Source organism: Nerophis ophidion, linkage group LG04 (assembly GCF_033978795.1).
Source record: "Nerophis ophidion isolate RoL-2023_Sa linkage group LG04, RoL_Noph_v1.0, whole genome shotgun sequence".
Classification (NCBI taxonomy): domain Eukaryota; kingdom Metazoa; phylum Chordata; class Actinopteri; order Syngnathiformes; family Syngnathidae; genus Nerophis; species Nerophis ophidion.
Window position 1 is genome coordinate 28,374,503 of NC_084614.1, and position 17,250 is coordinate 28,391,752.

General features: G+C 38.9%; 1 protein-coding gene across 2 annotated transcripts in view; it reads right to left on the minus strand.

The window, feature by feature from the left end:
* Positions 1 to 16,574, minus strand: part of LOC133551262 (RNA-binding protein Musashi homolog 2-like) — a 230,429-nt gene extending 213,855 nt beyond the window's left edge. Inside the window, exons 1-4 of one of the 2 annotated variants that reach the window (XM_061897777.1) lie at positions 16,349 to 16,574; positions 15,996 to 16,036; positions 15,597 to 15,678; positions 5,713 to 5,797 (exon numbers count right to left, since the gene is read on the minus strand). In XM_061897777.1, the coding sequence (XP_061753761.1) occupies positions 5,713 to 5,797; positions 15,597 to 15,678; positions 15,996 to 16,036; positions 16,349 to 16,410 (270 nt within the window). In that variant the 5' untranslated portion in view covers positions 16,411 to 16,574. The remainder of the gene's footprint in view (positions 1 to 5,712; positions 5,798 to 15,596; positions 15,679 to 15,995; positions 16,037 to 16,348) is intronic. The other variant, XM_061897778.1, reaches the window with a different exon arrangement.
* Positions 16,575 to 17,250: the final 676 nt, after the last annotated feature.

The window sequence follows — 17,250 nt, forward strand, 5'->3', positions numbered from 1 at the left end:
TCTAATATCAGGTAAACATCGTTTACTGGCTTGTACCTCTCGAAGTGTTGTATGCAGGGGACCAAAGATTTGGAACCAGCTTAATGAGAGCCTCAAGATGCTGTATCCATTCTCCAACATCAAAAAGAAACTGAAAACTTACCTATCAACCACCTATCTTTAATGCCTCATGTGGTGTAGACTACTGTTGAGTTTTGCATGGTTGAATGAATGTATGTATGTGTATGCTTGCTTTAGTATTATTACCTTGTGTTTATCATATAGCACTGTTGTTGTTTGTTTTTGTTTTGTTTTTTGCTGTTGTGCTTGCTACCATGTTTCATCATTCCATGTTTATACTGTCCTCTGGACCCCCTGTCAAAAGCTTCTTCTAGCTTATTTGGAGGACCCTTTCACGTACCAACATCATTCAATGATGATATTCACTACTATTGTAATTGATTAATGGTATTGTGAATAAACTTGAAACTTAAACTTAATATTAGCTAAAATAATGAAAAATAATTACAAAATAAAAACTGACTTTAGTGATGAGAATAAAATTTGACATAGGCTTGTTAAATATGGACTCATGTATGCAGAGAAATAGTTATTTCTATATGTGGTACAAATGATACAAGGAGTGAAGCGCAGGTTTAATTGGACTCACCCGCATTAGATTTACTGCATGGAGGAGCTCTAAAAGCATAGTGATATGAATTTCAGACCAGTAGCTGTGGATGTCCTGACTTAAAGCGTTTAAAAACTGAGTAAGAATTGTATTTATTTATTTATTGATTGATTGATTGATTGATTGATCAGGTACAGTACAAATAAACATTGTTACCCATAGCTAACCGATGTCAAAGTACGTAAGACTTCTAGCCACAGGTAAATTTGCAAACCTTGTCTTTGGTTAGGCTTTTAAAGAAAAGTTGAGAAAAGTGAAAAACACACACAAAAGGATTAAGACAAGTACAAAATAAAAATACATTAAAGATAACTGGCCCTATTTTTCCATACTACATCCAGCTCTAGTGCTCATAATTCTTATATTCCGTAAGCCACATTTTCAGTTTTGTGGAGAAAAGATTAATGTTCTACTGTGACTTAAACTGTAGTGGCAAAAAGTTCTACAGATGTGAGGCCTTCACTGAGAACACAGACTGACCAAGAGTCGTCCGGCATCTTTTCACTCGACAGCTCCCACTGACTGCAAGTGGAGTCCGCACACCTTCACCCCTGTATCTTTGTATTGTTTTACACATTACACCAGGGGATAATCCATTAAAAAACTTAAAAAATAACTTTTAAAAATGAGAAATTTATAAAATGTTATCAAAACTCATCATGTTATATTTTTGGGTAATATGGCAGTGATGATGCTTCATAGGTTTTTGGTCAAACATGATTGTTTATATAACAACAGAGGATTCCTTACACATGTTGTGGCCTGTCCCCAGACGACGGCACAATAAGACATATGGGATCAAATCATTGTATGCATGTAAACTTATGCAGCTTGAACAGATAAACGGGGTCTAATGTGCCTGACACAATTTATATTTCTTTCTCAGTCCATTTTTTAATAGGGCCATCAAATTTTAGCTTAGGTTGCAATATAACACCCAGATATTTAAATTATTTTACCTGCTCTATTTTATTTTGATTAACGTTGACCTGAATTTTATTTAATGATTGTTTCTTCAAAGAGAAACACATTGAGACTGTTTTGTTATAGTTTAGGGTTAAACAGTTATTTTGAAGCCATGTTGATGCTTCAACTAACTGTCTGTTTAATACCTCTGAAGCCTGTTGCGGGGTTGTTGGCTGCCACATAAATGATTGTATAAACTGCATACATTTGGCAAATGGTATTTTTACAAATATTGGGGAGGTCATTTATATATATACTGAAAAGCAGTGGACCCTAAATAGATCCTTGTGGCACACCCATATCACAATTTACACCATTTATTTAGACACATTGTTGTTGCAATTGAAGATATGATTTAAACCAGTTTATGATTTGATACATGAAATTGTTTTAATTTAATCATCAAAATTAGGTGATTTAAAGCAGTGGTCACCAACCACCGGGCCGCAGAATATTTTTTTATTATTATTAATTTTTTATTAAATCAACATAAAAAACACAAGATACACTTACAAGTGGTGCACCAACCCAAAAAACCTCACTTTTTCATTACAATGAAACCCCCACCTCTCCACCCCCGCCGGGCCAAGGGACAAATTATCAAGTGTTGACCGGTCCGCAGCTACAAAAAGGTTGGGGACCACTGATTTAAAGTGTCAAAATCTTTTTAAAATCTAAAAATACTGCTCCAACATATTTACCCTGATCCAAACTACATTTTATTATTTCGGTGAACTATCACACTGCCATTTCAGTCGAATGTTTGAGCCAGAATTTTCCTCTAAATGGGTCATCAATTGTTCAGCCACAGTAATGCTATAATTTTCCGAAACCCAAAAAAACTAAAAACACTACTGTTGTGTAGACAAACGACATTTCTTTTATCTGTTTGCGGTTGAACAAAAACATACTAAATTCCATGAAGAAGTGGTCTTTTAGTCGTCCATGTTAAGTGCGTATTTATTGCAGGACCAGCTATTATAGTAAGTCACCTGGAGGTATACTGAATGAGCCCAAGGTCCTTAGGTCACATCCCATGAAGAGCTTACCAGAATAATTAAAAAGTGTGCATGGAATTTAACTGTTTCCTGGAATTCTACAACAGCTGCTCCAGATGCCCACTTTCAGGCACAGAAACAACTGTAATGGTGGCAAAGTTCTCACAACATTAGGTCCGGGACTACGATACTGTACAATACTTCACAGGAGAATGAGAGTACCTTGTCTCTTCCGGCCGATTCTACATCCGGACGGTTTTACAGTTTTGTGATACCATCAGTTGTAACTTACTGGTTATTTAGCTTGCAAAAACTTCTGTCGTCTCGCTTCTCACTAATTGGAAACATATGGACCGATGTGCGATCTTATCAACCGCATCCTCAATAGCACATAAATTGAGCTTAAAGCCATGTAGCCACTAGTGTGGGAAAACGAGAGACCAAAAACTCAAAAACAGAAAGGGCATGGTCTAAATATGGGAAAAATCATAATATTTTTATTACAATTACCTGCCAGTCAAAACACACTTTAACGTACCTATTTGTCTTATTTTAATATTATTTGTGTATATATATGTATATATGTATATATATATATATATATAATATATATATATATATACATATTTTATTTTAATATTATTTGTGTATATATATATATATATATATCCATCCATCCATCCATCATCTTCCGCTTATCCGAGGTCGGGTCGCGGGGGCAACAGCCTAAGCAGGGAAACCCAGACTTCCCTCTCCCCAGCCACTTCGTCTAGCTCTTCCCGGGGGATCCCGAGGCGTTCCCAGGCCAGCCGGGAGACATAGTCTTCCCAACGTGTCCTGGGTCTTCCCCGTGGCCTCCTACCGGTTGGACGTGCCCTAAACACCTCCCTAGGGAGGCGTTCGGGTGGCATCCTGACCAGATGCCCGAACCACCTCATCTGGCTCCTCTCGATGTGAAGGAGCAGCGGCTTTACTTTGAGTTCCTCCCGGATGGCAGAGCTTCTCACCCTATCTCTAAGGGAGAGCCCCGCCACACGGCGGAGGAAACTCATTTCGGCCGATATATATATATATATATGTATATATATATATATATATATATAGAGCTTCACGCTGGCAGAGGGGTTACTGCGTCTGCCTCACAATACTAAGGTCCTGCAGTCCTGGGTTCAATCCCGGGCTCGGGATCTTTCTGTGTGGAGTTTGCATGTCCTCCCCGTGAATGCGTGAGTTCCCTCCGGGTACTCCGGCTTCCTACCACTTCCAAAGACATGCACCTGGGGATAGGTTGATTGGCAACACTAAATCGGCCCTAGTGTGTGAAATATGAGTGTAAATGTTGTCTGTCTATCTGTGTTGGCCCTGCAATGAGGTGACGACTTGTCCAGAGTGTACACCGCCTTCTGCCCGATTGTAGCTGAGATAGTCACCCCCCGCGACCCCAAAAAGGGAATAAGCGGTAGAAAATGGATGGATGGATGAATATATATATATATATATATATATATGTATATATATATCCATGTATAAACACTGCCCCCCTATTTTATCCCGTTTTAATATCCCACTGGGTGCTCTTTTTAGCCAAAGTAAGCAGAATGTTTTCTCAGTGTACACAATTCAATTTCTAGGGCTATGTGGGAATTTACGGATATCACCACCTGCAGAGCAGAAATCCCTGCCATGTAGAATTTTAAGTCGAAAACCCATCTAATCCGTCACTATGCAGAAACCTTGCAAAAAAACGACTCACCTGTTTAATTATTTATCTGCTGACAAATTTTTTCAAACAGCAAGAAAAATCCATAATAGTGCAGCATTTTCCCATGAACGAGTGAATTTATTCATCTAAATTATTGTGAGTAAATAGTACCTTATATATTCAAACGTGTTTAATTATGAATTACTAAATAAATGATCTGGGTTCTCATTTTTAAATTCTGACTAAACGTGTCCGTACAAAATGAATGAACCTCCTTTCACTACAATGAATACATGTGTTTTTAATAGAGATGTCAAGAATTACAAGTAAACTCATGTGATTAATCACAAAAAATATTACATTAATCATGTATAATTGTTGATTAATCACAAAATGTATTTTGATGCTCCTTTACATTACATGCAGCTGGTTACCTGAAAGGCGGTGTGGGTTAGTATACAATGAGTGATCAGGTTAATGCATACAAATTAGCACATTAATCGTATATAAACACAGATTAATCATGCAATTTACGTCAGTGCAAAGAAAAAGAAACTCCGACTGGTGCCCTCCTTGACAAATTCCGCTTTAGAATAAACACTGTACTTTAGATAAAACTTAACAAGTTTTGGAAGAAACGTGTGATTATTCAATTTTTTTTAAATATAATCAATTGATGGCATTAGTTTTTATAGATCCCAAACACTGAAAAAAAAACACTGAATGCAACTTTTTGGCCCTGTTTAGTGCGTACATAAGCTTTATAAATGAGAATCCCGGTGCCCAGCTATATTTGAAATATAACAGTGTGATAGTTTGAAGGAAGTGGTTTAAACCTTGTGTGATGACACATGGGTCAAATAGAGGTGAGACAGTGCACATTCTTCTATGGTTGTGGTGCGCACACGTGTGTGTGTGTGTGTGTGTGTGTGTGTGTGTGTGTGTGTGTGTGTGTGTGTGTGTGTGTGTGTGTGTGTTTGTGTGTGTGTGTGTGCGTGTGCGAGTGTTTGTGTTTTTACTGCATGTGCGGCCAGAGCCAAGAGAGGGCGTGTCTGTCCCATTCATCCAGAGAAATGAACACACACGCATCTAATATTTGCGTCGGAATTGTGTTTTATCACCATGATTATCGCTGAAAGGACCATCATGCATTCTCCTCTTTTTATAACCTTGAGCACAAAGACCCCAGAGGGGTTTCCCATAAGACTTTGGGGCAGCCGTTAAAAACACATGTGCACACACACACACACACACGTGCACACACACACACACACACACACACACACACACACACACACACACACACAGACACACAGACACACACACACAAAGAAGGGATCTACGACATTGAAAAATTACAAAATTAAAATACTCACCGTCTTTGAGTCTAATTCGTGGTGTTGTTGAGCTAAGACTTTATCTACGCTGGCAGCATCTGTAAATGTAACAAATCCAAATCCTCTGCAAAACAAACACACAAATAACAACAGTGTTAAAATATATGCGTACAAAAGGAAAATAATGGCTAGTTTATTACTTTTATTACTTTGACCAAAACAACAACATGGACTCTGGTCAGATTGCTAGTCGTTTTGACCTTCGTGTTATTATTAAAGTACAAAGGAACAATACTGGAGGTGACGTCGTCTTGATTACAAGGAAATAACACAACTTACAAAAGACTTGATGCAGTGGAAGTCAGCAATTAATAATCAAGCAACTTCAGTTCAGTGTTCAGTTTATTTCGAACATGCATGCTTTACAATAGTATCCCAAATTCTACAATATTAAGCAATACATTACACTTACTATCACCAATACATTATTACTCTATCCATATGCAGGAATTCATTATGAAATGTAGTTGTATAATTTAGTCAACATTTTTAGACCAGTATTTATATAATCCACACTATTCTAACACGCTTTTCTTTCTATTCATAATTACACATTTATCACTTGGATTCTTATTTTCTCCTAATTTTATATTTTTTCCGTTTTCTAAAAACACTACCACATATTTACTTTCATTTTAAGTGCTATTTGCATATTGATTTTTGTCAAAAGGAAGAGAACAAAATGTAAAAGTCATGGTGTGCATTGTAGATGATTTTAAAATTTCATAAAACAGTTTTTGTGACCAAATTTATCCTGATTATCATTATTATTGAGGTGTTGTTGAATGTGCCCAAAAATTACTTAAATTTGAAATACACAGAAATCTTTGGACCAAGTTATTTAAAAAATAAATAAATAAATAAAATAAATAGACACACTGTTAGAAACCCCACTATAGTGCATGTTTTGTGTTTCTTATGCTTCACTTTATTATTTGTTTTAATGGTGAATTAGAGCTGGGCGATATATCGATATATGCGATATATCGCGGGTTTGTCTCTGTGCGATATAGAAAATTACTATATCGTAATATTTGAGTATACGTTCTCACGCAGTTGCTTTTAGCTGCGAGCATTACACTACAGGCTCTTCCCACTCCTTCTTGTGTCTCCTTCTCACAGAGTGTAAGCGCAGGTTCTTACAAACGTCACATACTGTCACGTCATACGTCACATACGTATTCACCCTCGCCCAGCAAAGAGGTAGCAGCGCCGCTAACGTTAGCTGTGATGCTAGCGGGATGTTGCTACGAGAGAAAGAAGGTGCGAATCTGGTAACAAATGAAGGAAGAATTAATTCCCAAGAAAAACAGAACGGGGTCCATCGTCTGGCGGTGGTTCGGGTTCAAGCGGGAATATGTGGAATAGACAACTTTAATTTGTCAAGTGTGGGGCACAAGCGTTGCTACCAAAAGTAGCATAACTGCTAATATGTAGCATTGTTTGAAAATTCACCTGCTAATACCATTAATACATACAGTTTTGGTAAATTGACTCAGTTGTGATTTCCCTCTCTGCATAAAAGTTTAAAATGAGCATATATTAATGCAGTATGAAGAAGAATGTTTTAATGTAGACACATAGAATCATCCTACTGCTGTGATTATATGTATCAAGTGATAATTCAAGGCTAAGGAAAAATACCGAGATATATATCGTATATCGCGATATGGCCTAAAAATATTGCGATATTAAAAAAAAACCATATCGCCCAGCCCTATGGTGAATCTTTTATTTTTTAAATATTGGTTTGTACGGTAGCACTGAAAGATATATTTAAATGAAAAGTGCGTCACAAATAAAATAAATTATTCTCTAATATTTCTAGCGGGCCTTGTTTGGTGTCCCACACTGTTCAGAGGTCCTTGAACGCCCCGTAAAATCACATCTCTCTCGCAATTTTCAATCATTCAGGCTAAGAGAGCACAGTCTGTAGGTCCAATGTGCGCAATTGAATAGCTTTGTTGCTCAGACAGCAATGCGTTAATCCATCCCAACCATCCATCCATCCATTTTCTACCGCTTGTCCCTTTTGGGATCGCGGGGGGTGCTGGAGCCTATCTCAACTGCATACGGGCGGAAGGCGGAGTACACCCTGGACAAGTCTTCACATCATTGCAGGGCCAACACAGATAGACAGACAACATTCACATTTACATTCACACACTAGGGCCAATTTAGTGTTGCCAATCAACCTATCCCCAGGTGCATGTCTTTGGAGGTGGGAGTTAATATACGTTTAAATCGGGGTATGTTATTTCTTGATAGAGAAAGACGTTAACGTGTCATGTTTTCGTGTCAGCATTTAAGCTAAGGAGCTGGCGCCATTCAGTCCTTGAGTTTATCTAGATGAAGTTATCAGCGTTGGGTTTTTTTCGGTAATTGTAATTTCTAACATTAATGCTGACTGTCGGAAGTTTTACCCCGGTTATCATTATTACAATTTATTGTTACATCCCTACTTAGGGTCTATGCTTTTTTTATTGAATAAGGCTGGAAAATAACTCATAGAACCAAATTAAGTTGAAGCATACTGTAACATTCCAATCAAAGCTGAAAGCTTTAAAGTTCCTGTTTCCAGAGTGTCACTGAATGCATCACGCTGCGCTGTAAGTCTAACCATTTATCCATCCATCCATTTCCTACCGCTTGTCTCGTTCAGGGTCGCGGGGGTGCTGGAGCCTATCTCAGCTGCATTTTAGCCATACAATCAAGAGTAAAATGTAGTAATGCAACAATATACAAAATTACCCAGTTAGGTTTGGTTTAATACTGTGTCATGATTCGATATTTGTTCCGAAATTTTTCCTGCCTTCTTGGAATTTGTGCAACTGCACAGTGTTGCCGAAAGAGACACTCAACTGCAAGACTGGGCAAGGAGGACTAGTCAAGTGCAGATCCTCATAATCAGAAGTTATTTAAAATCGATTCAAAGGAGTAGCAAACAAACCACCTTTTATTGTGGACAAGTCTTTACCGTAGCTAAGGCTACTCTTTCTGTGGTCCAACGGTTCAATACTGTTTCACTCCTACGATAATACGACACCTACTAGATATCTTCCGTAGTTTTGTAAGGAGCATGTGTTTGATTGCCAACATTTATAAATAAGGTGAGAACCATTCAAGAAATAAGTCACTGGAAAGTATTGAAGGCAGCTCCTCTCCTTCCTCGCCGCTCACTGAATTTTCAATGCAGGCAAAAGTTTTTTATTTTCCATTGTTTTCTCAGTGTAACATAAGTGGTCTGTGTAATATTGTGTGTGCCTGTAACGGATTCATTGGATTTGTATTGCTTCCTATCGGGAAAATGGTTTTGGTATCCTATACGGACCCATTGGGTTAAAGGTAACTGCACTTATTTTGGAATTTTGCTTATAATTCATAATCTTTATGAGAGACAAGAACACGTCTTATTTGTATGGATTCTAACTTGTAAACAAACGTAAATAAAATTCTGCTTTCAATGGAGTCGATAGGCGCCATGAAGTTATTACATACCGTAATTGCATCTATTCCGACTGTAAAACCCAATTTAAAAAAAACATTCAAAAAGATCCAACAATACTTGTGACCTGAATACTAACAAAGTGTTAGCGATAATGTTATTATGAGCACTAACCTTAAGGACCTATTTTAGCGGTGCATTGATCACGAGAGGTAACTATCTTATGCTGCTGTATTGACATCATCAGCTGGTGAGCTGCTTTTTCGCCTCTGAGCCCATGAAAGTTAATTCTAGATTATAAATCATGCCTCTCACCTTGATAATAGGAGGTTGTGACCATACATCAAGAAGATCTATGGTCACACTTTGGCAGCCAACTTAGACACGGAAATGTCAAAAAAGCACTGAAAAGACGCTTGGTTCCACCCACCTTTTTTCTTCGCAAGGATTATGAGTCATTTTTCAACTGAACGGGAACATATCAACATCCTGTTAGTCAGCATACGAGTGAGAGCAGACATTGTACACTGAGTGAGACTATTATTTTTCTGGCCTCTCATGTAGTGTGCCATTTCACAAACGTGATGCGTTTGTGAAATGAATGTGCTGCCGTATGCTTAAAATTAGCAAAATACGTAAATATTACATGTTATTATGAATGTACCTGTTACTACATTACATATATACTTACAGTGGATATGAAACTTTCATAGAAATGTTTGGATGTTTTTTAAGCGCTTTATAGACGAAATACAGCCATTCTTACAGGCTCCATTGACGCGGACATTAGCTAACATTTACTTACGAGTTACAGCAGGGGTGCCTAAACGTTTTTCCTTTAAGGGCCAGATTGAAAATGTGTCAATGGTCCATGGGCCAAACAGCCAATTTTAGCATGCAACACAGCGAGTGACGAATTTAACATCATATCGGCAATCATTCATTATAAGGTAGAAGAGATTGTCGCAGTTGTGTACCTAATTCAGTTAGCCTATGTACATTTTTTACCTCAAAAAATTCAAAAAAGGTATTTTCTACAGAGTTTCGCCACATCTAGGTGTTATTTTATAACCAGTTCCTCCTAAATATTTTCTTTAAATGATTTAAAAAATACATATATTTTACAGTAAAAAACTTGCAGCTCAGTTACCAGAAATTGGAATTTACTGTGTTTTTTACGCCAAACTACTGTAAATTGAAAAAACTGTACCTTTGTTGTTTTATATTAACTTGTGGTGACTCAGCTGGCATTTTTAACCGTAAAATATATGGCTTTTTTTTTATAGTGCATTACTATACATTGAAGAATAAGTACCACTGTTATTTTTAATGCAAAATTCTAGCGCCTGAGCTGCTACTTTTTTTTTTACCGTCAAATCTACATTCCCTGTTTTACAGTGCAGTACCGATATTGACACTAAAAGTCGTTCTCGCAATTGTTGGATATGAATTCTAACCATAATCAACCATGCATCACTATAGCTCTTGTCTCAAAGTAGGTGTCCTGTCACGACCTGTCACATCACGCCGTGACTTATTTGGAGTTTTTTGGTGTTTTCCTGTGTGTAGTGTTTTAATTATAGTCTTGCACTCCTATTTTGTTGTTGATTGTCATGACATGTACGGATGTACTTTGTGGATGCCGTCTGCTGCTCCACACGCTGTAAATCTTTGCTGTCGTCCAGCCCTCAGTTTTTATTTACTTTGCAGCCAGTTCAGTTTTAGCTTCGTTGTGCATATCCATCCCTAAGGTTCGATGCCTTTTCTTAGCGGCACTTGCCTTTTTTTTATTTTTGGATTAAGCCTTAGATATCTTTTTACCTACACGCTGGCTCCCGCTGTCTTCTGCATATTGTGATCACGTTCAAACCATGTCCCCGACATCTACAAAGCAATTAGCTACCTGCTGCAACCTAATGATATGGACGGGTATTACACGGTTACTCTGCCGAGCTCTAGACAGTACAGACACTAGTGTTGTAACAATACCGATATGTTGGTACCGGTACCAATACTAAAATTATTTCAGTACTTTTCGGTACTTTTCTAAATAAAGGGAACCACAAGAAAAATTGCATTATTGGCATTATTTTAACAAAAAAAAACCTTAGGGTACATTAAGCATATGTTTTTTATTGCAGTTAAGTCCTTAAATAAAATAGTGAACATACTTGACAACTTGTCTTTTAGTACTAAATAAAAAAACAAAGGCTCCTAATTAGTCTGCTGACATATGCAATAACATATAGTATCATTTATCATTCTATTATTTTGTCTACATTAATAAGAACAAGTGGTAGAAAATGAATCTAATCCCTAATCTACTTGTTCATTTACTGTTCATTTACTGTTCATTTACTGTTAATATCTGCTTACTTTCTCTTTTAACATGTTCTATACACACTTCTGTTAAAATCTAATAATCACTTATTATTTTCTTGTTTGATACTTTACATTACCTTTGGATGATACCACACATTTAGGTATCGATCCGAATACCAAGTAGTTACAGGATCATTCATTGGTCATATTCAAAGTCCTCTTGTGTCCAGACGCGTACTTCCTGAGTTTATAAAGATAATATAATTTTTTTTTTTAAACGACAGAGGAAGTTGTGATGCCAAAAAATATTGACGTGATCATAGTAGTATCGAGTAACTACGTGGCTGTACTTGATATATTTACAGTGGATGTCGGGTATCGATCCACCCATGGCATTTGTTTACATTGTGATGCTGGTGAGCTACGGTGGGTAGTGAAGCATGTGTAGCTATTCCTCTTCCTGCGGGGATGATGCTTGTAGGAAACATACTTTATTTGTCGCCATGGAGGCAAAGATAAGATATTTAGAAGTAGCTAAAACACTGCCGACGGCGAATGGACATTAGCCGCTAGCTAGCTAGCCATGTCTTAAAGCACCTCTTCCTGAGGGCGTTTCAGTGTTAAAACTTCAACTTTATCTTTAGTTTTTAAGCCAAAATGTGTCAGTTCTCCCTTTTCTGTCTCCACACTGTGTCTGCTTATAAGTACTCCGTGATTGCGTGCTGCCGAACATGCTCCTCTGCTCGTAAACCAGCAATGTCACAATGTGACAAGGACACGAGCGCGGGGAGGGTGCGGGACCGGTACGTTTCAGAGGCGATATAGTACCAAAAATAATTAGTACTGCACTACTATACTAATACTGTACAACCCTAACAGACACTCAACAACGGCAGATTTGCGGATTATAAATACTGGCTTGCAAAAAATATTCTTAACCCAATTAGGTGAAATTACATAATCTCCCATGGCACACCAGACAATATCTCACGGTACACTAGTGTGCCGCGGCACAGTGGTTAACAAACACTGTATTCAACTATAGGTACATTTGGCATTTCTGAATTAGAGTGCATGAAAAAAAAGGACAAACATATTGTGTCATGGACAGCACGGTGGCAGAGGGGTTAGTGCGTCTGCCTCACAATACGAAGGTCCTGAGTAGTCCTGTGCTCGGGATCTTTCTGTGTGGAGTTTGCATGTCCTCCCTGTGACTACGTGGTTCCCTCCGGGTTCTCCGGCTTCCTCCCACTTCCAAAGACATGCACCTTGGGATACGTTGATTGGCAACACTAAATTTGCCCTAGTGCAGTGATTCTTAACCTTGTTGGAGGTACCGAACCCCACCAGTTTCATATGCACATTCACCGAACCCTTCTTTAGTGAAAAATAAAATGTTTGTTTTTTTCAAATTCATGAAAAAGTCATGTTTTTTTACTTGTTCAAAGAACAAAACCAAGACAGAGCATGAACTCACAACAAATTACACGCTGCAAATTAGCGTGACTTCTGCGGTTGCCGTATACATAATACTCCGATAGGGAGAAATTTTTTTTTACACAATAAGTCGGGTGTGTCTTGACCTCTGCGGCGGAGGCTCTGCCGAACCCCTGAGGCCAACTCACCGAACCCCTAGGGTTCGATCGAACCCAGGTTAAAAACCACTGCCCTAGTGTGTGAATGTGAGTGTGAGTTAAGGCTGGGCAATATATCGATATATACGATATATCGCAGGGTTGTCTCTGTGCGATATAGAAAATTACTATATCGTAATATTCGATTATATGTTCTCACACCGTTGCTTTAAGCTGTGTGCATTACATTACAGGCGTTTCTCACTCCTCCTCGTCTCTCATTCTGACAGATACGGAAAACAAGCCCGCCTTCTTACATACGTCACATACTGTCGCGAGTCTAGCGTCATAGCTCTCGCCGATCAGAGCGGTAGCAGCATGGGTAACGTTAGCTGAGCCAGGTCGAGCGAGCGGAGCTTGTGACAATACAAGAGAGAGCTGGTGCGAAACTTATCACAAATGGAGAAAGAACAATAAACACCCAACATAAAGAGCAGGGGGTCCATCATCTGGTGGTGGTTTGGCTTCAAGTGGGAAGATATTCAGCAGACAACAGCAATAAGCTATTCAATGTATAGACTATGATGATAAACCTGTGTGATGACTATTATGCTGATAGTATATATTTGTACCATGAATTGATTAACGTGGACCCCGACTTAAGCAAGTTGAAAAACTTATTCGGGTGTTACCATTTAGTGGTCAATTGTACGGAATATGTACTGTACTGTGCAATCTACTAATAAAAGTATCAATCATTCAATGCAAATTATGCAGCAGAAGTGTTACTACAAAAAGAAAGCAACACTATTAATTTGTTCTTTCATTTAAAAAGTCACCCGTGAGAGAATAAAGAGTATTTAATGAATACAGTTTTTGGTCGATTGACTTAGTTGTGATTTCCCTCTCTGCATGAAAGTTAAAATGAGCATATATTAATGAGTGTTATTTTTGTTGACGAAAAATTTTTGTCATAGTTATCGTCAACGACCTTTTTTTTCTGACTAAAACGAGACAATAACTAAATAAAAAATAATTTACGTGGACTAAGACGATGACGAGGTGTATTGACATATTCGGCAACGAATAAAAACGAGACAAAAATGTCTACCAGAGACGAGATCCAATCGGAACTCATTTCGTTAGGAAGAGGCGGGAGGAGTTGGGAAGAGAACCAATCAGAGCGACGTGGTAAGGAAGTTACGTAAACGTAGTTTGCGTTTGAGACTGACCCGGGAATGCGCTGCAAAAGACAACATGTCAACGCCGGGGAGGAAGAGGAGAGAGGACATATGGGGAAATTTTATATTTGACGTCAAAGATAACAAGACGCAGTGTAAGAAATGCAGCAAGAGGATTACGGGGAAAAACACAACAAACATAAGGCGACATTTACAGTCGAATCACCCCGAAATCCACACACAGGTAAGAAATGTCCACAACATACAACTCACTCGACGTCATCCCGTTTATTACACGGCTTACTCGTGAAATACTAAATTTGAGACATGATTTTCATCAAAATACGACTTGTATCGGTGATTTTTTTCGCTGTTTTGCTTTGACTTTCAGAAAATGAAGGGAAAGTTTACATATCACCCTTTAGTTGACTAAATCTACTGTAGTTTTCGTCGTCTATAATCTTATAATATTTCGTCAACTAAAACTAGACTAAAACAATTTAAATAATTAAATTATGACTAAAACTAAATTTCCTTTTAGTCAAAAGATTTATGACTAAAACTAAATCAAATTTTGCTGTCAAAATTAACACTGATATTAATGCAGTATGAAGAAGGATGTTTTAATGTAGACACATAGAATCATCATACTGCTGTGATTATATGCATCAAGTGTTCATTCAAGGCCAAGGCAAAATATCGTAATATATATCGTATATCACAATATGGCATAAAAATATTGCGAAATTAATAAAAGCCAATATCGCCCAGCCCTAGTGTGAATGTTGTCTGTTTATCTGCGTTGGCCCTGCGATGTCCAGGGTGTACACTGCCTTCCGCCCGATTATAGCTGAGATAGGCACCAGCGCCCCCCGCGACCCCAAAGGGAATAAGCGGTAAAAAAGTGGATGGATGGATATTGTGTCATTGTCTTCCAAAAGGATTATGAATGATAGGCAAAATTCCACTTCACCCCCCCCCAAAAAAAGTGCAGTTCCCCTTCAATAACGAGGAACAACGTGCATTTCTAAATCCACGTTGAGGACGTCCTGTGGCAGAAACTGAAAGTGAGCACGCTATTTGCCACGCTGTGCTGCAGTCACAAAGTCAATGTCAAATTGCATTCGGTCGCAGCTTTACAGCAGTGAGCATTTAAGCTTATCTGGCTCGCCGTGAAACCACACGCACTCGCTCGCTCGCTCTTTCTTTCGCGCGCACACGCACACACACAAACACACACACACACACACAAACACACGCAGTGGATTAAGCAAGGAAACAAAGTAGAGCGATATCGCTTGCATGCGCTGGAGAGGAAAAGTAGACGAGCCCTTTATTTACCTTGAGCGTTTCGTCGTGGGGTCTCTCATCACCATACATTCTCGTATCTCTCCAAATTTGCTAAAATAGTCTCGAAGGCTGTCTGTGGACACAGGAAACACATGGGGGTCATGATAATAAAACACACCAAACAAAAACAAAAAATAAACACGACAGCATTACCGCGTTGCGCATAGGGGTCGAATAGAGGACTTGAGATGGACGAAGATCGGGAATAACGTGTCACACACACACGCACACACACACACACACACACACACACACACGCACACACACACACACCAGCTGAGACATCCCATAGTGAACACACACACATTCGCACACAAGCGCCAGTCAGCAAACAGCCGCACGTCCATGCAAACAGAAAGAGGAAGTAATAGACGACTATGACGGTCTCACCTGGAGAGGTTTGCCAGCTGAGACCACCGATAAACATTTTACTGTGAGGGGGAAACACAACACAAGTCAGTCCAGATGTCAGTTCGGCCATTTTGACGACTAACTACTTCTGAAAGCGACCTTAAAGGATAAAGCGAGACTGTAATAATAGTCTCGCTCGGTGTAGAAAACCACAGAGGGGGGGAAGGAAGGAGGGCACTCTCGCTGTGTAAAAACTGCCCCCCTCTCGAAAAGGCACTAAGTGCTACTATGTCGGACGAATCCATCCGGCACGCCAGTCCAAGTCCCCTTCCAAGATGTTGCATTACAAAAAAAAACAAAAAAAAACACGAAGCTTGAACGAATGTTCTTACCCGGGGTCATGGTGTGAGTCATTTAGGCTTCCGGATGTGGTTTGACTCCCGTCTCCTTCCATAGCTATTCCAAAAAAACTATCGGCTGGGACTACCGTGAGAGTGAGAGACACAGTGCCAGGCAGGAGATATGCAAAGCCCCGCTATGAGAATATTACTGAGCCGGGAACGACAGCGTCACACGTGGGATCAGCTCAGCCCCCTGTTCCCTCCTCCCTCCTCCCTCCTCCCCTCTCCACGCACAACCAGCTACCTTGGATCACGAGGGGGCGGGGCCAAGAGCTGTCACCGAACCAATCCAATTGACGTCAGTTCGGGAAATCTGAAAAGCCAGCCTCCTATTTGTCATTTTATTGTTGAACATTTAAAAAAAGGACGAAAGGCAAAAATAAAAATAAAAAGTTTTTTTTTAAATTTAACTAATTATTCAGTTTAAAAGTTAGTGGGCTGTAATTTGGTCAGATAGTTTTAACGTGTTCTTTTAAAGGCCTACTGAAACCCACTACTACCCAGTGGTGGGACCAAGTCATTGTTTTGCAAGTCACAAGTCTCAAGTCTTTGCCCTCGAGTCTCGAGTCAAGTCCCAAGTCAAGACAGGCAAGTCCCGAGTCAAGTCCAAAGTCAAGAATGGAAAGTCTCAAGTCAAGTCCCAAGACCTGCATTTTGAGTTTCGAGTCAATTCAAGTCCTTTTAACCACAGACTAATATATTTACACAGATTGTGTATGCTTTTAAAACGCTGTATGTATTTATTATTATTAAAAAAAATGTGCTGACATTGTACTTCATAATAGCACTATTAACCAGTTATTTTAAACATTTAACTCATTCCTTTACAGAATGAACACATTTGAAAAAAACAAGTGGAACTGTACTTATTTGCACAAAGGTGTTAACATTGT